At 48.6% G+C, this 13,892-nt stretch overlaps 6 protein-coding genes across 6 annotated transcripts; 2 read left to right on the top strand and 4 right to left on the bottom strand.

Moving 5' to 3' along the window:
- Positions 1–113: 113 nt before the first annotated feature.
- Positions 114–634, bottom strand: EDB82DRAFT_486716 (uncharacterized protein). The gene has a single exon (XM_065608289.1). It carries the CDS (start codon positions 588–590, stop codon positions 363–365), a length of 228 nt encoding a protein of 75 aa, XP_065465585.1. The 5' UTR covers positions 591–634; the 3' UTR covers positions 114–362.
- A 1,083-nt stretch (positions 635–1,717) lies between these two features.
- EDB82DRAFT_471170 (uncharacterized protein) lies at positions 1,718–2,379 on the bottom strand (the record flags this gene model as incomplete). The annotated part of the gene is made up of 2 exons (XM_065607961.1): positions 1,718–1,980; positions 2,037–2,379. The coding sequence occupies 2 exons, from the start codon at positions 2,377–2,379 to the stop codon at positions 1,718–1,720; spliced, it is 606 nt and encodes a 201-aa protein (XP_065465584.1).
- Positions 2,380–7,955: 5,576 nt separating this feature from the next.
- On the top strand, positions 7,956–9,241 carry EDB82DRAFT_47477 (uncharacterized protein). Its single transcript, XM_025730585.2, has one exon. The coding sequence runs from the start codon at positions 8,194–8,196 to the stop codon at positions 9,157–9,159; it is 966 nt and encodes a 321-aa protein (XP_025589696.1). The 5' UTR covers positions 7,956–8,193; the 3' UTR covers positions 9,160–9,241.
- EDB82DRAFT_47470 (Mu homology domain-containing protein) lies at positions 9,217–10,829 on the bottom strand. Its single transcript, XM_065608026.1, has 3 exons — positions 10,343–10,829; positions 9,327–10,296; positions 9,217–9,281 (listed from the first exon to the last, which is right to left on the bottom strand). Exons 1-3 carry the CDS (start codon positions 10,677–10,679, stop codon positions 9,275–9,277), a joined length of 1,314 nt encoding a protein of 437 aa, XP_065465583.1. The 5' UTR covers positions 10,680–10,829; the 3' UTR covers positions 9,217–9,274.
- A 454-nt stretch (positions 10,830–11,283) lies between these two features.
- EDB82DRAFT_471167 (uncharacterized protein) lies at positions 11,284–12,569 on the top strand (the record flags this gene model as incomplete). Its single annotated transcript, XM_065607960.1, has 2 exons — positions 11,284–12,487; positions 12,547–12,569. 2 exons carry the CDS (start codon positions 11,284–11,286, stop codon positions 12,567–12,569), a joined length of 1,227 nt encoding a protein of 408 aa, XP_065465582.1.
- A 148-nt stretch (positions 12,570–12,717) lies between these two features.
- On the bottom strand, positions 12,718–13,389 carry EDB82DRAFT_520429 (DSBA-like thioredoxin domain-containing protein; the record flags this gene model as incomplete). The annotated part of the gene is made up of 1 exon (XM_025730589.1): positions 12,718–13,389. One exon carries the CDS (start codon positions 13,387–13,389, stop codon positions 12,718–12,720), a length of 672 nt encoding a protein of 223 aa, XP_025589699.1.
- Between the last annotated feature and the right edge of the window lie 503 nt (positions 13,390–13,892).

The following is a 13,892-nucleotide window of genomic DNA, read 5'->3' as shown; positions in this document are numbered from 1 at the left end:
ACAGTTTCGATTAGGGGACTGGACTCGACTGGACTGGTGAGACCCGAATTTGATGGGGTTAACACTTTATTGCACTTGTAGATATTAATGAATTCGCTGGCAAAGAACAAATTGATTCATCATGCAACATTCATCAATTGAAAAGCTGAACTGAGCTAAAGCAAAAGTTGGCGTTTCAAAACATTCAGGGATCAAGCCAGATGGCGCCCCTGGAGCAAAACACTCGTACAAGACCCCAGGCTCCATCACAGTACCCACTTGCCCTGAATCTGTAGGGGAGGGACTACTAAACACCAAAAGGCTATCCCACGGAGAACCTCAAAGCCCTTTTTTCGTCACTGGAATGTATTTTTTCGTGATAATCAGGGCAGCAGACCCTTGGAATATCCGCCACTCGCGTGGGAGCCACGTAGGCATGTAGGTACGGCGTTTGTGTTTTTTCTCTCTGGGGGGATGATGACGATGGTGTTAGTAGAAGCAGAAACGGACAAGCTAAAGAGGGACAAACTGATCGTCATTTCCACATGGCATGACATGGTGGCGACGACAACCAAGAGAGAAGAGAGAGAAGAGGGGGGGAAGAGGCACATGGCTAATGTAATGATCCTGGCATTACACGTGGTTTGGGTTGGAGGGGATGAACTTAATATCATGCATTAAGTTCAATCTGTAACTTTTACGCAGCAGATAAGCAATAAAGTAAGCTGAATTCAGTGCTCACATTCAAGAGAACTATCTCGTATGGCAACCCAATGGCTGTCAGCAAAGGGACATATCACATTCTATCCCATCCTGGAGGTGATCAGCTCAGCCGTGACTGTCGCCATGTGCTCTTAGGTTTACAACATCACTTTGCAATCGAGCTTGGCTTTTGATGAAACTCGGTGGCAGAAGCTTATTATGACAAGTAAAAGCCCAGATTAATGTCGGTTCATCAAAGGCGTCGCCGAAACTGTCGTCGACTACCTAAATCGACATGAAACCTAAGCCATCTAGCCATTTATCTATCTAGGTTAGCTGCAGGTTCTAGGCTACCTTGAAGATTACTTGATGGAGCCTCAAGATTGCAAGCAAATATTACTAGCACTTCCCAGTAATAACACCAATGCCCAATGCACAAATGACTATCAACTCTTGTGTCAGGCCTCAACACATCTTGTTCGTCTTTGACTTACCGGACTATATACCGAGGTAAATACACCTTCGGACTATTGGCTGACGTTTCAGCCCGTCGCAGATCATCATCACCCGGCTCCTCTTTCCATCTTTCAGATGAATAGTTTAAGGCGGCAACGAGAAGCCCCGACGCTATCGTCAAGATGGGCTGTTGGAAAGAGCCGATAATAGCTAGATTCGTTTCGCTCGGGTGTGTCTCATTCTCGGGCCGCAGAGTGGACTGACTGATTCGACGGTGGCTTTGACTATAAAAGTTTATTCGAGTCTGGCTTGCGAGGGCCCAGACAGATAAAGTATAGACTAGATCGTAGATCTATGTCGAGATTGAGTCTTAGACTTAGTAGAGTCTGTAAATATGAGATAAGATTGAAAACTAAATATTTGCTGAATGTGCGACTGCCACCAATATTGGTAACTTGATCATGACCGCACCTATCTTCACGTGCTGACCAAAATAGGTAACCATCTATTCACCAAAACATTCATTCACCAACATCATCATCATCATACTCGTCACCAAAAATCACAATGCAGATGTCCCCTATCGCTTGCTTCTGTGTCTCTTCTTGTTTGACTTGAACTTGCTCGATGTATACTCCAGATCAAGCTTATATCTCGAGCTACCGGAGCTAGACTTTGACGAAGATGGCGACGGCGTAGAATCCTCCTCCGATACAGGCGGCGAGAAGGCAGATCCTCGACGATGGGACTTGGTGACGCTGCCGTACCCGAACTTGCGCGACGCAGAACCCCTTCGAATTTCTGAAAAGGCCATTTCTGGCGAAGAAGTATCACAGCTTGGGCCTAGGAACAGAGGCATCAGTCACACGTACCACTCCATCTGAAGCTTTGGTACTTACCGTATCGTACACACTCGCTGCAACACCCGTGGTCACACGTGGTCTCTACAGTCTCAAGTGTAAAGGACTCGGGATTCATGGTCAGCCTGCTCAGGGGCTTGGTGCACCAGCCCTGAGTGTTGGGACCCTGCTGGCATGCGCAGCATGTCCAGCTGCCACCTTTGCTCTTGAACTGGCAGTTCTGGAGAGGACAGTCCGACTTTGTGGGCTGGGCTGCCGCGAAGGACATCTTGCTGCATGGCGTCTCATAGCCTGTCTCGAGATCGATGAGCGCCGACGGGCAGTAGTGCCAGTTGATGGATGTATGGGCGCAGGGGTGGTGTCGAGGATGACCGTGACACATTTTGACTATCTTGAGGAATGAGAAGTGAATGACTCTGTTTATTCAAGTTTGGATTGCTTCTGGACGGCTTCATCTTGAGCCTATTTATACACAGACAGCAGCCAGCCTGACTACCAACTCGACAGATTGCCATCTATCATGGCCGAGGCCAACCGCAGGCTTAGTCTCCCCTTCAGCGAAGCAATTCTCATGACTAGAGACCTCACAAATGCACATTCACATACCAACCACACAATTTGCATACTCCCTCTGAGGCGTCTGCATTGCATCACCCCAGATAGAATCATCGATCGTGTTCCCCATCTTTTTTGAACGTTGCATCATCGGGGTTTGTAGCCTTTAATCTTCCCAAGTCTTCGATCCGGCAGAATTATGCCCTAAAGTCCTATTGTCTCGGGATCCTTGGATGTTGGATTCCATGACTTTCCTGTACGACACAAGCTTATAGGACGCCACAAGAAGTGAGGCGGGTCGTACGGGGATGGAATGGTGGAGTTTGGTGGTACAAGATGGACTTTGTGAGATCGGTGGTTGGCAAGATGTGATGAACCTGGCAGCCTGGTATATCAAGATTAGTGATCTTGAAGTGTGATGAAAGTGATGATTGAATTACGGCCAAGACAATAAGAATGTGTCCTTGGATACGTGTGTGGTTAGCCAAGCGTATCACAGCATATCTTGTGCATCTACCAACATGATCTACTTTACTGCCTAGGTCAATCTCGATTTAGACCCCCTGGCTCGCAACACAATCTGGTACAACGCGACATGCCAGCCTGGGAAGCACCTGGGAATAAGCCAATGGTCACAAGACAAGTCCCCAAATTGATTCAGGACTGGGATAATGCTTGTAATTCATGATGTTGAGTTCGCGAGCTATTGAGGAGGTGTTCGTAAGGGTCATTGTAGTGCATTGGACTGATTCTTGCAATATCATAGGAGCGTCATTAGATTGATGGCTATCTCGTGAGAACAACAAGTACAGAACTAATCCGAATTGTCAAATGCAAACGTAATCAAGGGTATCATCCTCCACGCTGCTCTGCTTGTATAGCATATCATCCTAGGAGAAATACTCTCTAGAAGGCATACAAGATTGGCAGCAGATATGCTCGCACCGATACGTGCCCCCCTCTCCTATCATGACACAGCTGCATCGCCCGCCGACATTCCACGTCTTGCCGCACCAACAGCAGTCCCATGCCTGGTTTTTGGTCTCAAAGGGACAGTCTGCAAGCGGGCACTTGGGAAGCGTGTAGCCAGACGGGGGAGGGTATGGGATGGACTCCTTGGTGGTGTTGCTGCAGGTGCGGCGGTGCAAGAGACCGACCACGCAGTATCTTATGTGCGTTGAGACATGCTCGCACGCGAGACGGAAAGTGATTTGCTGGCACATTTTCTGAGATGCTGATTGAAGCCAGGTGGATTGTTTGCTGGATTGATGGGCGATGATAGGATTGATAATATGGCTGCTGACATGACTTTTCTGATAAATCCACCTTATTCATGCAAAGATCGAAGGTATATGGGCTTTATGTATCCCAATAACCTTCATAATTTCCATCCAACATGTCAAACCGGCTCTCCTTACCCTTTCCTTGATCTCACCAGCACAACCATGAACCACCAGCGCAACCCCAACCGCGATAGATCCCGAGGGCGGACATGGCTTCCATATCTCACAAATAAGCCTGAAGTCGGGCGGACAAGCTTGAAGATCGGAATTTATTGGGCGCATTGGCTTGGGTTTTGTAGCATAGCTGACGACGATTGCTTCCACCATTATGGGTTGTCGATATATCGTCAGTGGAAAAGAGAGAATTCCTTTCGAGGTCGCAAAAACGTCCATCACTGTGAAACCGCTCGATCGGTTAACCATACTTTGTGGTCGAGGAGTGTTACTTGGGATTGTATTTTGTTCTTCATCTCTTGTATGTAGCCCGTTTCTTTGCGGATGTTGAGAGTCATCGAGTGGCTCGCGAAAGAGCTAAGAATGGAAACATGGGCGGTCAAATCTGGATGTAGTCAGCAAAACAGATGTGGTAATAGTAGGAAAAAAAGATAATAATAGACCTGCCATAATTGAACGCCACGAGGGGAACATGTATACATCGCGGCGGTTACATCCTGCCTGCATATGCCACAACGTCGGACTATACTCGAAGCTGAGACATCAGTTACGAGTTAAATCTCGAACCCCACGCATTACCCCGATATTCTTCGGACTCTGGCGCCGTTCATGTCTTGTCCTCTGTGCAGTTCTCGCATACTTGGTGCGTGCAGACAGTCATAGTTTCTGCAGATCGAACATTCAGGCACTTGACGCTCGAGTTGCCTACTCTACCACACATGCAACACACCCACCTCCCGTTCAGGTCTTCGAGCCGACACTCTCCTGAGCTGCAACGACGGTCGACCATACACTGGCTCATAGAACACGGGTCGTTGAGATCGCCATAGGGGGAACTGCTAGAGACGCTGCCGCAAGGGTCGAGGGGCTGACTGGTTATGGGGTCGTAGCGGGCTGCGGCGCAGAATGTGTAGTGGTAGCTGTAGGTGATGGGGCGGTCACAGGGGGGTATGTGATGGTAGTGGATGTAGTTAGCGATGCACATCGTATTGTACAGATGTGTGTATATATGTATGTCTCGGGAGGGTGCTTCAGCTGGATACGATCGAGCAAGAGGAAAGGTGCGATTTGAACTGCGCAATCGGGACGGGCTGCTGGTTTTGGGAGTTGTGCTGTGTCGCTGCAAGACAAGATAGATGCGGCAGTATGTTGAAGGAGACGGTCTGACTCCTCTGCAGAGGTAGCAGATGTATGATATCACAATGAGGTTATAGATATTGTTATTGGCCCGCAGCTGAATTGGCAGGGTAAGTAGGTGATGTGTGTTCTTTTCGATAGATGTGCTGGATGATATTAGGGCTAGTCTTCCAAGACACCAATATCTTGGGTCAAGACTGTCGAGAGGACTTGATGATATAGTGAAAGCTGTATGCTAGACCACAGAATGACTAATGGCTCCAAACTCAGAACAACCAGGAGATTTGAGAAGAGAGTAACGATCCTCTTTATGTTTTCTTCTTCTAGTACCACAAAATTACAGCCCACGTCAACGATAGAGATGGACAGACCGGTCAACCCATAAGACAGCAAAGCACAGCACAGCCCAGCCAGACACTGCACTATATCCGTAAGGCTGAAGCTGGCAACGGGAGTACTACTAACCAGCAAATTTCTAGGCCTGGTCCTTCCAGCGAATAACGTGGACGGTGCAACATTGCCTAGAAGAGGTGGTGGTCCAATAGGTGATGCGGAAACGATTCTCGAGAGGTATAAGCCGGACAAAACGCCCGATTCATGGAAACGAAACCGACTGGGATCTAGTATACGATCTCGCTCAGAACATCGCTATGTCAGAGTTGAGTCAATGCGGAAGGTCTTGACCGCATCCCTAGGTTCACAACGGCGTGTCTTGTTCTTCTTCTTCTCCTCAATGGACCGAGCTGAAACTGGAGTGACACGGCGGGTCTCATATTCATGCAGGGACAAGACTATTTTTCACATCGTGGAGAGTTCTGGTGGGTTGGGGCTTTATCAATCAAGCCTTTGAGAGCCTTTCGCTTGTAAAGCTGCATCTAATAAGATCAGGCTTTGGACTTTCGCTTTCGCTTTCGCTTTGCATAACCCAAGTACCTGGACGGAAAGCGATGTAACGTGTATAGCATAACCGAGAGAAAAAAAAACCCATGGGAAAAAAAGAGAGAAAGGGGAACTAGGCCGCGGAGATTGTGTGATTTGATGATGTGTTTACCATTTTCATCCTGTACTAAGTGGTGTAAATGTCTGCTTACTCAGGTCTCACTAAACACATGGCTCTCTCGTGGGGACGCTACTTTGTTTCACGGTTGCTTTTCTTATGGAGACGTTGGTGCTTGGCATTGGAGGCTCTTAGATTGGATCGGAATTCCGTCCCGGGAATTGGAATTGGAATGGGAATCGGAAGATTATGTGTGGTTGGGCATCCATAAAAGAAGGAATGGAGCATGTACTAGCAGGGCCATCATTCTAAGAGCAAGTTACTAAGTTATGACAATTGAGCTTGGACGTTATGTACCTATAGGGATTGTCATATAGACGGTCATAGCAATGATGCCCAGCCTACTCTGCATTGTCTCTGCATTTGAGGTAGAAAAAGTCCACTGTTACTTTGTACAGCGTATAACATGGGATCATCTCATGGGAAAGTAACACAACCACATGGAGAACTGGAAAGCCACAACTACACCAAAAACGAAACATGATCAAAATACCCGAGTTTACGCCCGTATATCTTGACTACGGGCTCAATCAGAGTGGCTTCCAGGGCTTGGTGTTGTTGATTAATCTTGGTCGTTGTCCAACGGCCTGGTCGAGGCCCGCTTAAGCCCCAGAACGAAAACGCCGCTGTCTTGAATATGATCCAATGGTATGTAAGAGATTGTTCGGATAAGAAGACGCTATGAGCCTCATCGTACGATTGATCTTCGGTCTGTATCCTTCTAGACTAGTCTAGTCCCTGTCTCGATAGAACAGCATTGGTCGCCTCAACAAAGACATCCCGGGGACATCAAAGTGTCTGGCGATCTGCGAGCAAATCTCTCACAATACTGCCATACCCAATCAATATTGGTCAATAGATACTGCAGACACCGAAACCTATCGGCCTCTAGTATCGACTTATCTGGAATATGCATGTACTACAATCCCACCTGAGGCCTCCGAGTGTGCGCGGGTATTTCTGGGAATGAAACGGCTCTCGACAAACCGTAAAACTGACCCGAATGTATTGTTGTTCCTGTGTCTTGCAGGGATAATTGCTAGATGACCACTGGGATCTTGCTTCATGTTGATATGACCGCTGCTTTTCCTGCGCTCAATAGGAGATGAAAAGACGTCTCTTGAGGGACTAGCCTCCGGCCGAATGACGCAACTCAAATGAATCAAGAAAGGTCGCCTACCTAAAGAATCGGACCACAACCAAGGCTCTTGGCGTCCATCACAGCGACAACTTAACCTTGCCCCTTGCTCCTTGCAGTTTTATCGTTCTGAAAGCAAGGAGCTCGTCTTGACCGAGAGACGACTGTATCGGAGTAGAGCTGAGTGGCCTCTGTTGCCACAGGTAATGGAGCCAAGGCTTTGCAGAAAGCTTAGCCTTTTATTAAATGAACTCTGGTTAGGATGGCCCCTCGCACACGCATCATCGTTCGCTCCATTGCTGTCTTACCACGATGTGGACAAATAACTCCAAAGCCCACCACGTCGATTGTACAGCGAGTTGATACAATTGAAATGCCACCAATGCATTTGAAGAACAGGTGCATCCTCTGCTGAGGACTAACCAACATCGTTCAATTGACCATCACGAGCAGGCTGAAGCAGTTAGGCCTCCATGGATATCATCCAACAGCCGTCGAACAAGCGCTGTGAAGCACCAATTTGGAACTGTAATTGCTGACATGACTGCGTACTAAGGGGCGGTATCTCGACAACATCAGCAAAGGAGTCAGATGAGCATAGGAACTCGACACACGTAGTTATTTCGAATGTACATACCTGGTTAGCCTCCACCAACGTATTATATCAGCTTCAACAAATAGTCATCCATATAGAGCCCGACAAAAGACATCAGTATATTAGTGCTGATGTCTTGAAGTGCTGTCGTGCTGACGTGGGATACATCACCATAAGGCTAAGACTTGACAAGTATATATAAGGTAATAGTGCTGAGAGCGAAAATACAGAATGCTAACAAACTTTCCACATCCAAAATGGCATTCAGACACTTTACAAGTCTTCCGCTCGAACTTCAGATCAAGATATGGCATACCTATGTGCGCCCCGGACCGGCCATGCACATATTTGATGTATGCTATCCGTCATGGAAAGGAGACAAACGTACCGAAAAAGCATTCCAGTCATTAATGAATAGCAAAGAAGGAGTGGAAAAGTTGAAAGAGTATAAAAATATGGTGTTTCTTGATCGTATGGACACTATCAGCCCAAGGGGCGTGTTTGATCCAAGCATGTATCATGCCACCGCGACGTCAAAGCTGATCAGTCGTCTCACGGAGCGGACTGTCAGAGAGACAGAGACGAGAGAGGACATGAACGAGATCTATCTTTCCGGCCGTGGTCAAAAGCTTTCCATCCCAGCGTCGGATGTCCTCATGTTGCGCATTCGCCAAGATCCATCCGACCATTCCGATCTAGCCACCGAGACACTTCTCTGTCCACCACCCATCAAGGATATCCTCGAGAACCAGTGGTCAGCCGAGCTGGCGTCAGCCCTGCGAAATGCGAAGAAGGTAGCCATCGATGTTGGCGAAACATGGGCGACGGGCTTGTACGGCGAGTTGGGTCTTGAAGAGATTGCCTTTTTTGCGTGCACAATCCAGAAAGATCTCGAGGTGCTGTACTTGGTAGATGAGTGCGCCGGGCGGTGCAAGCAGTGCAGAAGGCAGAGTGTTAAAATGAACGATATCCGGAAGCGTGACGCCCTGTGGAAAGGTCTACGAACGAAAAACACCGACGACGAAGATCGACCAGGCGACATCATCAACGCCGTCTCGAGACGCTACGTTGAAGCAACAAACCTTGCCGCCCTGGGATGGGACGAGGAGCACCCAGCGTATCTCTTTGCGTGTTTGATTGACACCGCTATCAAGACCCAACAAGAAGGCACGGATAGAGGCAAGTTTCAGGGTGTCAGGGTGTTGGTGGTAGAAGATGAGTGAATCACGGAGGAACAAATGTAATTGGAAACTTGGGTTGTGAAGCTAAAGAAACCGCCCGCTCGACTTTTGCCGGGATATACCATAACGCCATACATGTTCTACCACTTATATGCATTTAAAATCTGGCTTGTTAGCATAGTCTGATGAAAAAGAGCTGGGATACTCACCTTATTTCGTATGATCCTGCCCTCGTCATGTACCGCACCCACTTGACGCTCGAATAATTACTCTTCTCAAACACCTTAAGATAGCGCACCAGCAGTCCGGAACTTGTAAACATGAGCAAGCTAAAGTTCATGCTCAGCGGCGGTCGACTCCACGCGCGCTGCTCCGTCATGCTCGTCAGTATAGCCTCAGCGCTGAGGACGTATTCGCTTTGGCCCGTGAAGCGGCCAATCTTCCAGATGATAACATTCTCGCTAGGCTCGTACTTGGCCTTGCCCTGTGTACAGCGCTCGGTAATCTTTGCGGTGTTGAGCGGTGTAGGGATCTTGACAATAACGTTTGTCGCAAATAGCTTGGAGCCAAAGTTGGCCTTGACACCGATGCTGTATTCCACCTTTGATCGTCCGACCTCGTTCACGATGGCGTGCACCTTGAAAGGCAGATTAACGTTCTCGGTGGCACGGTATCGCATCAGCTCAAATTCACCGTCGGGAGGGACAAAGCTAATAATTCGATCGGCGTCGAATTTGCCGAGCTTAACACACTGATGGAACTGACAGTCTTCGAGAGTGACACTTCCAGCAGCGGCCTTTGTAGCCTTGGTTCCCATCTTGTTTCCGCTCGGCAGGCTCAGAAGGCCGTCATTATCGAGAAGTAGGCGATCGTTGAGACCAAACTTGCACTCGGGAGTGCCGGAGAGGTAAGCGCGCATGATGATCTGACCCGTCACGTCTGCGCGCAGGACAGCGCCGGTGGCGGACATGAGCAGGTTGACATCCTCGATCACGTCGACGAAAGCCTCGTTCTTACGGTACTTTACGTCTGCCTTGCGCCAGGAGAGGGCACCAGTGGCTTGCATCGTGATCTTGGATGTGTCTTCTTTTCGGGACTCGGACTTGACGCCTTCGGTAGTGATGTACATCTTGAGGGTGTCGGTTTCTGTGTTTTGAGGGTATCCGAAGTCGATGATTTCTGTGGAAGATTAGCAGAGCCATATATCAGCAATTGGGACACATACCATCGAGCAGCTCATAGACCAAGACAAAGTTATTCTTGACAGCTTCCTCGTCAAATTTGCCAAAGTAACCCTTACCAAGCTGAATTAGCCGGTAGAGAAACTCAAAGACAAGAGCAGCATTGGCGTTGCTCTTTGTGATGGCGACCAGGTAAATATTCTCGTGCTTGACATGGCTAAAGGTGGTGCTTCCGAGGGTGAGGATGGGCGATCGGACTTGAGCGTTGGAGATGACCTGGATACGAAAGACGTCTGCGAGACGAGGACGACAGTCGTTTCGGAAGGCGCGGAAGATTAGGTTCTCACCCTTTTGATTGAAGACGAGGACGCCGGACAACATGATCGCGAATTGAGAGAGTGTTGTTGTTGCGATGCGATGAGAAGTCAATCCAATCTCCAGGGTCTCAAGATAGGAGGTGGAGGTGCCGTAGTGGGGGATTCTGCCAGGGAGCTCAAAAGCGGTGAGCGAGTCGCGTGGATGACTAAACTGGCGTTGGTGATTGAAGACAAGGCATTGCGGATGATGATTGTTGAACCATAATGAAAGCAATTATTAGTGTTTGAATGTTGATACTTTGAAGGAAAACGTTTGGAGTATTATGGTGTTATAGTTTTTCGCACCAGCATTGCTTCTGCTGAACTTAGTAGTTGGAACGTGCAGCAGCAGCACATACTTTGACAAATAACACCGTTAATACCGTTAGAATCTCAAACAGATTAAATATACTGTATTGTTTCTGGCTCGTGTTTGGAGTTGAATTGATTCTATCAATTCCTCTTTTCGTAGAGAATGTATGAAAGTGGGTTGCTTCTTGGCGATGATGGCTCGGTCTACTCTTCCGCGTCATCTACTGCGCCGCCAGCCACTTCTCACTTTCTCATCATGTTATACTAGATCTCCTTCGTCCGAGTCCTCATTCTTCCCCCGTCATATCATACTAAATATGGAAGCAAATACAGAATTTCCACAATCTTTTGTTCGGCCATGGAAAGAACTACTTCAATCGCGTCGCGACGAGCAACAAGATGACTTCCCGAGCTACTACGTCAACAACGTTGACTCTCTCATCACGACCAGCTCGCCCAAGTCTTTATACGTGGGAACAGGCCACTCCATCTACACACGCGCTCTACTTCCAGCTATTCTGAGCGCCAAACATAGCGTACAGCTAATTACATGCTATTGGGCTGCGTCTCCTTCTCTCGACGCTATTCGCGATACTCTTGAACAGCTTGCGACAGCGCGTGTTGAGGCCAAGGTCCAAACTCGTTTACAGATTACGATCGGCTTCTCGTCCTTTGGGCTATTCCAGAAGCTATTACATCCTGCATCCCGTGATGGGTACATTTACGAGCCCTCCAAATGGTCCAAGCTGGGTCTCCCGGATCAATTGTTGCTACAGCATGCGGGTATTGATCTCACCGTCAAGAGCATCTTCTTCACGCCTCTAAGTGTTATGCATCCCAAGTTTGTCATTGTTGATGGGAAAAGGGCCTGGATCCCGAGCTGTAACGTCAGTTGGGAACGATGGTTTGAAGGCTGCGTCGAGGTTGAAGGTGCCATCGTTGATCGACTCTTGGCCTTTTACGACCGTGTCTGGGCACAGGGCGATGAACCTCGACAGATATCAGACGCCCCAAACGATATATATAGAGACGATGCACCTCGATTGCCAGCTAGCAATGCAGTATCGGCAACACAGTCAATCGAGTTTCCTGCTAATGGCCTAGTGCCAACCATCTTTCTCCCGTCGCCTCATCATCGCAACCCCAGACTCTCGTTCTCCTTTCCCTTTTTATCACAAAAGGATCCCCCGGTGACTCCGCTCAACGCAGCTCTACTTACACTATTCCACAACGCTCAGCGACGAATCACCATCCTCACACCAAACGTTACTTCATGGCCCGTTGTCGAAAGTCTGTTGGATGCGCTCGCTCGTGGAGTCGATGTTCAAATCAGGACAAGCAAAGGCATGATGCTTATCGAACAGCTTGTCACATCTGGCACGACGACAGCCTGGTGCTTGCGCAAGTTCATCCAGAGATATAACGCTCTTGTCAACCAGCCACAATCATCAGACCCAGAGTCGCAAGCACCCATGCCTGGCAAATTGGAGATCTTTTACTACAAACAGCTCGACGCCAGACGTGATCAAGATGACGAACCGGTTGTGAGCCACTTTAAGATGACTCTTGTGGATGATGAGTATCTGGTACTGGGTTCTGGTAATATGGACAGAGCAAGTTGGTGGACAAGTCAAGAAATTGGTCTATTGTTCTACGTCCCTGGCTTCCAAGGCCAGCATCTCTGGAATGATGTCCTTGAGAAGCGAACAGAGGTCTTGTTTCAATCAGACCACCCTAAGAGAATGATCTGATCATGAACCCTCAGCCGCTTTGATCTTTTCCCAAGCACTGACAAACGTCGATGGATCGTTGGCGCCAGAAAGTCGGAATCGATCCTGCATCACAAAGTCAGGCACCCCACTGACACCACTGTAGTGCGCCTCTTCCGATAGCCTGTCCACTTCGGGGCCGAACTCGTCGCTGTCGACAATGGCCTTCTGGAACTCGGCCTCCGGAATCCCCGCCTCAACCGCCACCTTCCTCAGGATGTCGTAGCTGGTGATGTCTTCGTTCTCCTCGAAATACGCGGCAAAGAGGCCATCGAGAGCCTTGCCCTCGGTCTCCCCACCATACTTCTTGGCCAATTGAACCAACCGATGCGAGTCCCTAGTGTTTCCAGTCTGTCCACCATACTTGAACTTGATGCCCAGACTCTCTCCGACGCCGCTTAGGTGCTTGTGCATCATAGCCACGCGCTCCTTGCCGAACTTCTCATTGTAAACCTTTTCCTTGGAGACGCTGGATCCAGGACCTCGGGGCCAATCGGGCTTGAGTTGGAAGGGTTGGTAGCTAACGGCGAAGGTGTCATTGGAGTTGGGGTACTTTTGCTCCCACAGGCGCTGGGCGGCTTGGAGCTGTCTGCGACCAACGTAGCACCATGGGCAGATGGTGTCCGAGGTGACTGTGATCTTGAACCTGGTCATATTGATTGAGTTGGTATGTAGGATGGGGTGAAATGGGATTGCTGGAGTGTGATGAGAGGTCGAAATGGCGGCATTCTTCTCGACTTATACATAAAGGCATTTGCTTTTGTGCAATCCTGCTTGCAAATCGCCGCTTCGATCACGTAATCACTTACAACGCCGGTAATTTGACTCCACCTGTTCGGGGTGGGTCGGCTCAGTGGGATGCCGAGGTCCGGAGTGGATATTGGAAGTGACACAAAGCTGTCAATACGACCATTGTGAGACGTGCTTAGAAATACAACTTGCTTGCATTTAACAACCTTTTCAAGTTACACGGTGGCGATGTTACTCTTTACCTTGGCTGACCTTGATCCATCTCGGGACTCGCAAGATGGTGCTAGAGAGGTCAAAGAAACCCCATGTCACCGGTTGATGTCAATTTGAAGTTGAATTAAAGATGTAGTTCGTATGCATAGGGCTGAAGTGATGAACTAGGGTGACGATCGATGGCATAAGACGGT

Source organism: Fusarium venenatum, assembly GCF_020744135.1.
Source record: "Fusarium venenatum strain MPI-CAGE-CH-0201 chromosome Unknown EDB82scaffold_1, whole genome shotgun sequence".
NCBI classification, from domain to species: Eukaryota; Fungi; Ascomycota; class Sordariomycetes; order Hypocreales; family Nectriaceae; genus Fusarium; species Fusarium venenatum.
Note: the sequence above shows the minus strand (reverse complement) of the source record. Positions and strands in the feature narration are given on the sequence as shown.

What these genes read in the sequence shown, in the direction of transcription:
- EDB82DRAFT_47470 (XM_065608026.1), bottom strand. Translation starts at nt 10,679, where the DNA reads ATGTTGTCCGGCGTCCTCGTCTTCAATCAAAAGGGTGAGAACCTAATC. An exon ending in GGTCTATGAGCTGCTCGATG is followed by an intron (nt 10,297 to 10,342) that starts GTATGTGTCCCA and finishes AATCTTCCACAG; the next exon opens with AAATCATCGACTTCGGATAC.
- EDB82DRAFT_486716 (XM_065608289.1), bottom strand. Translation starts at nt 590, where the DNA reads ATGTGCCTCTTCCCCCCCTCTTCTCTCTCTTCTCTCTTGGTTGTCGTC.
- EDB82DRAFT_47477 (XM_025730585.2), top strand. Translation starts at nt 8,194, where the DNA reads ATGGCATTCAGACACTTTACAAGTCTTCCGCTCGAACTTCAGATCAAG.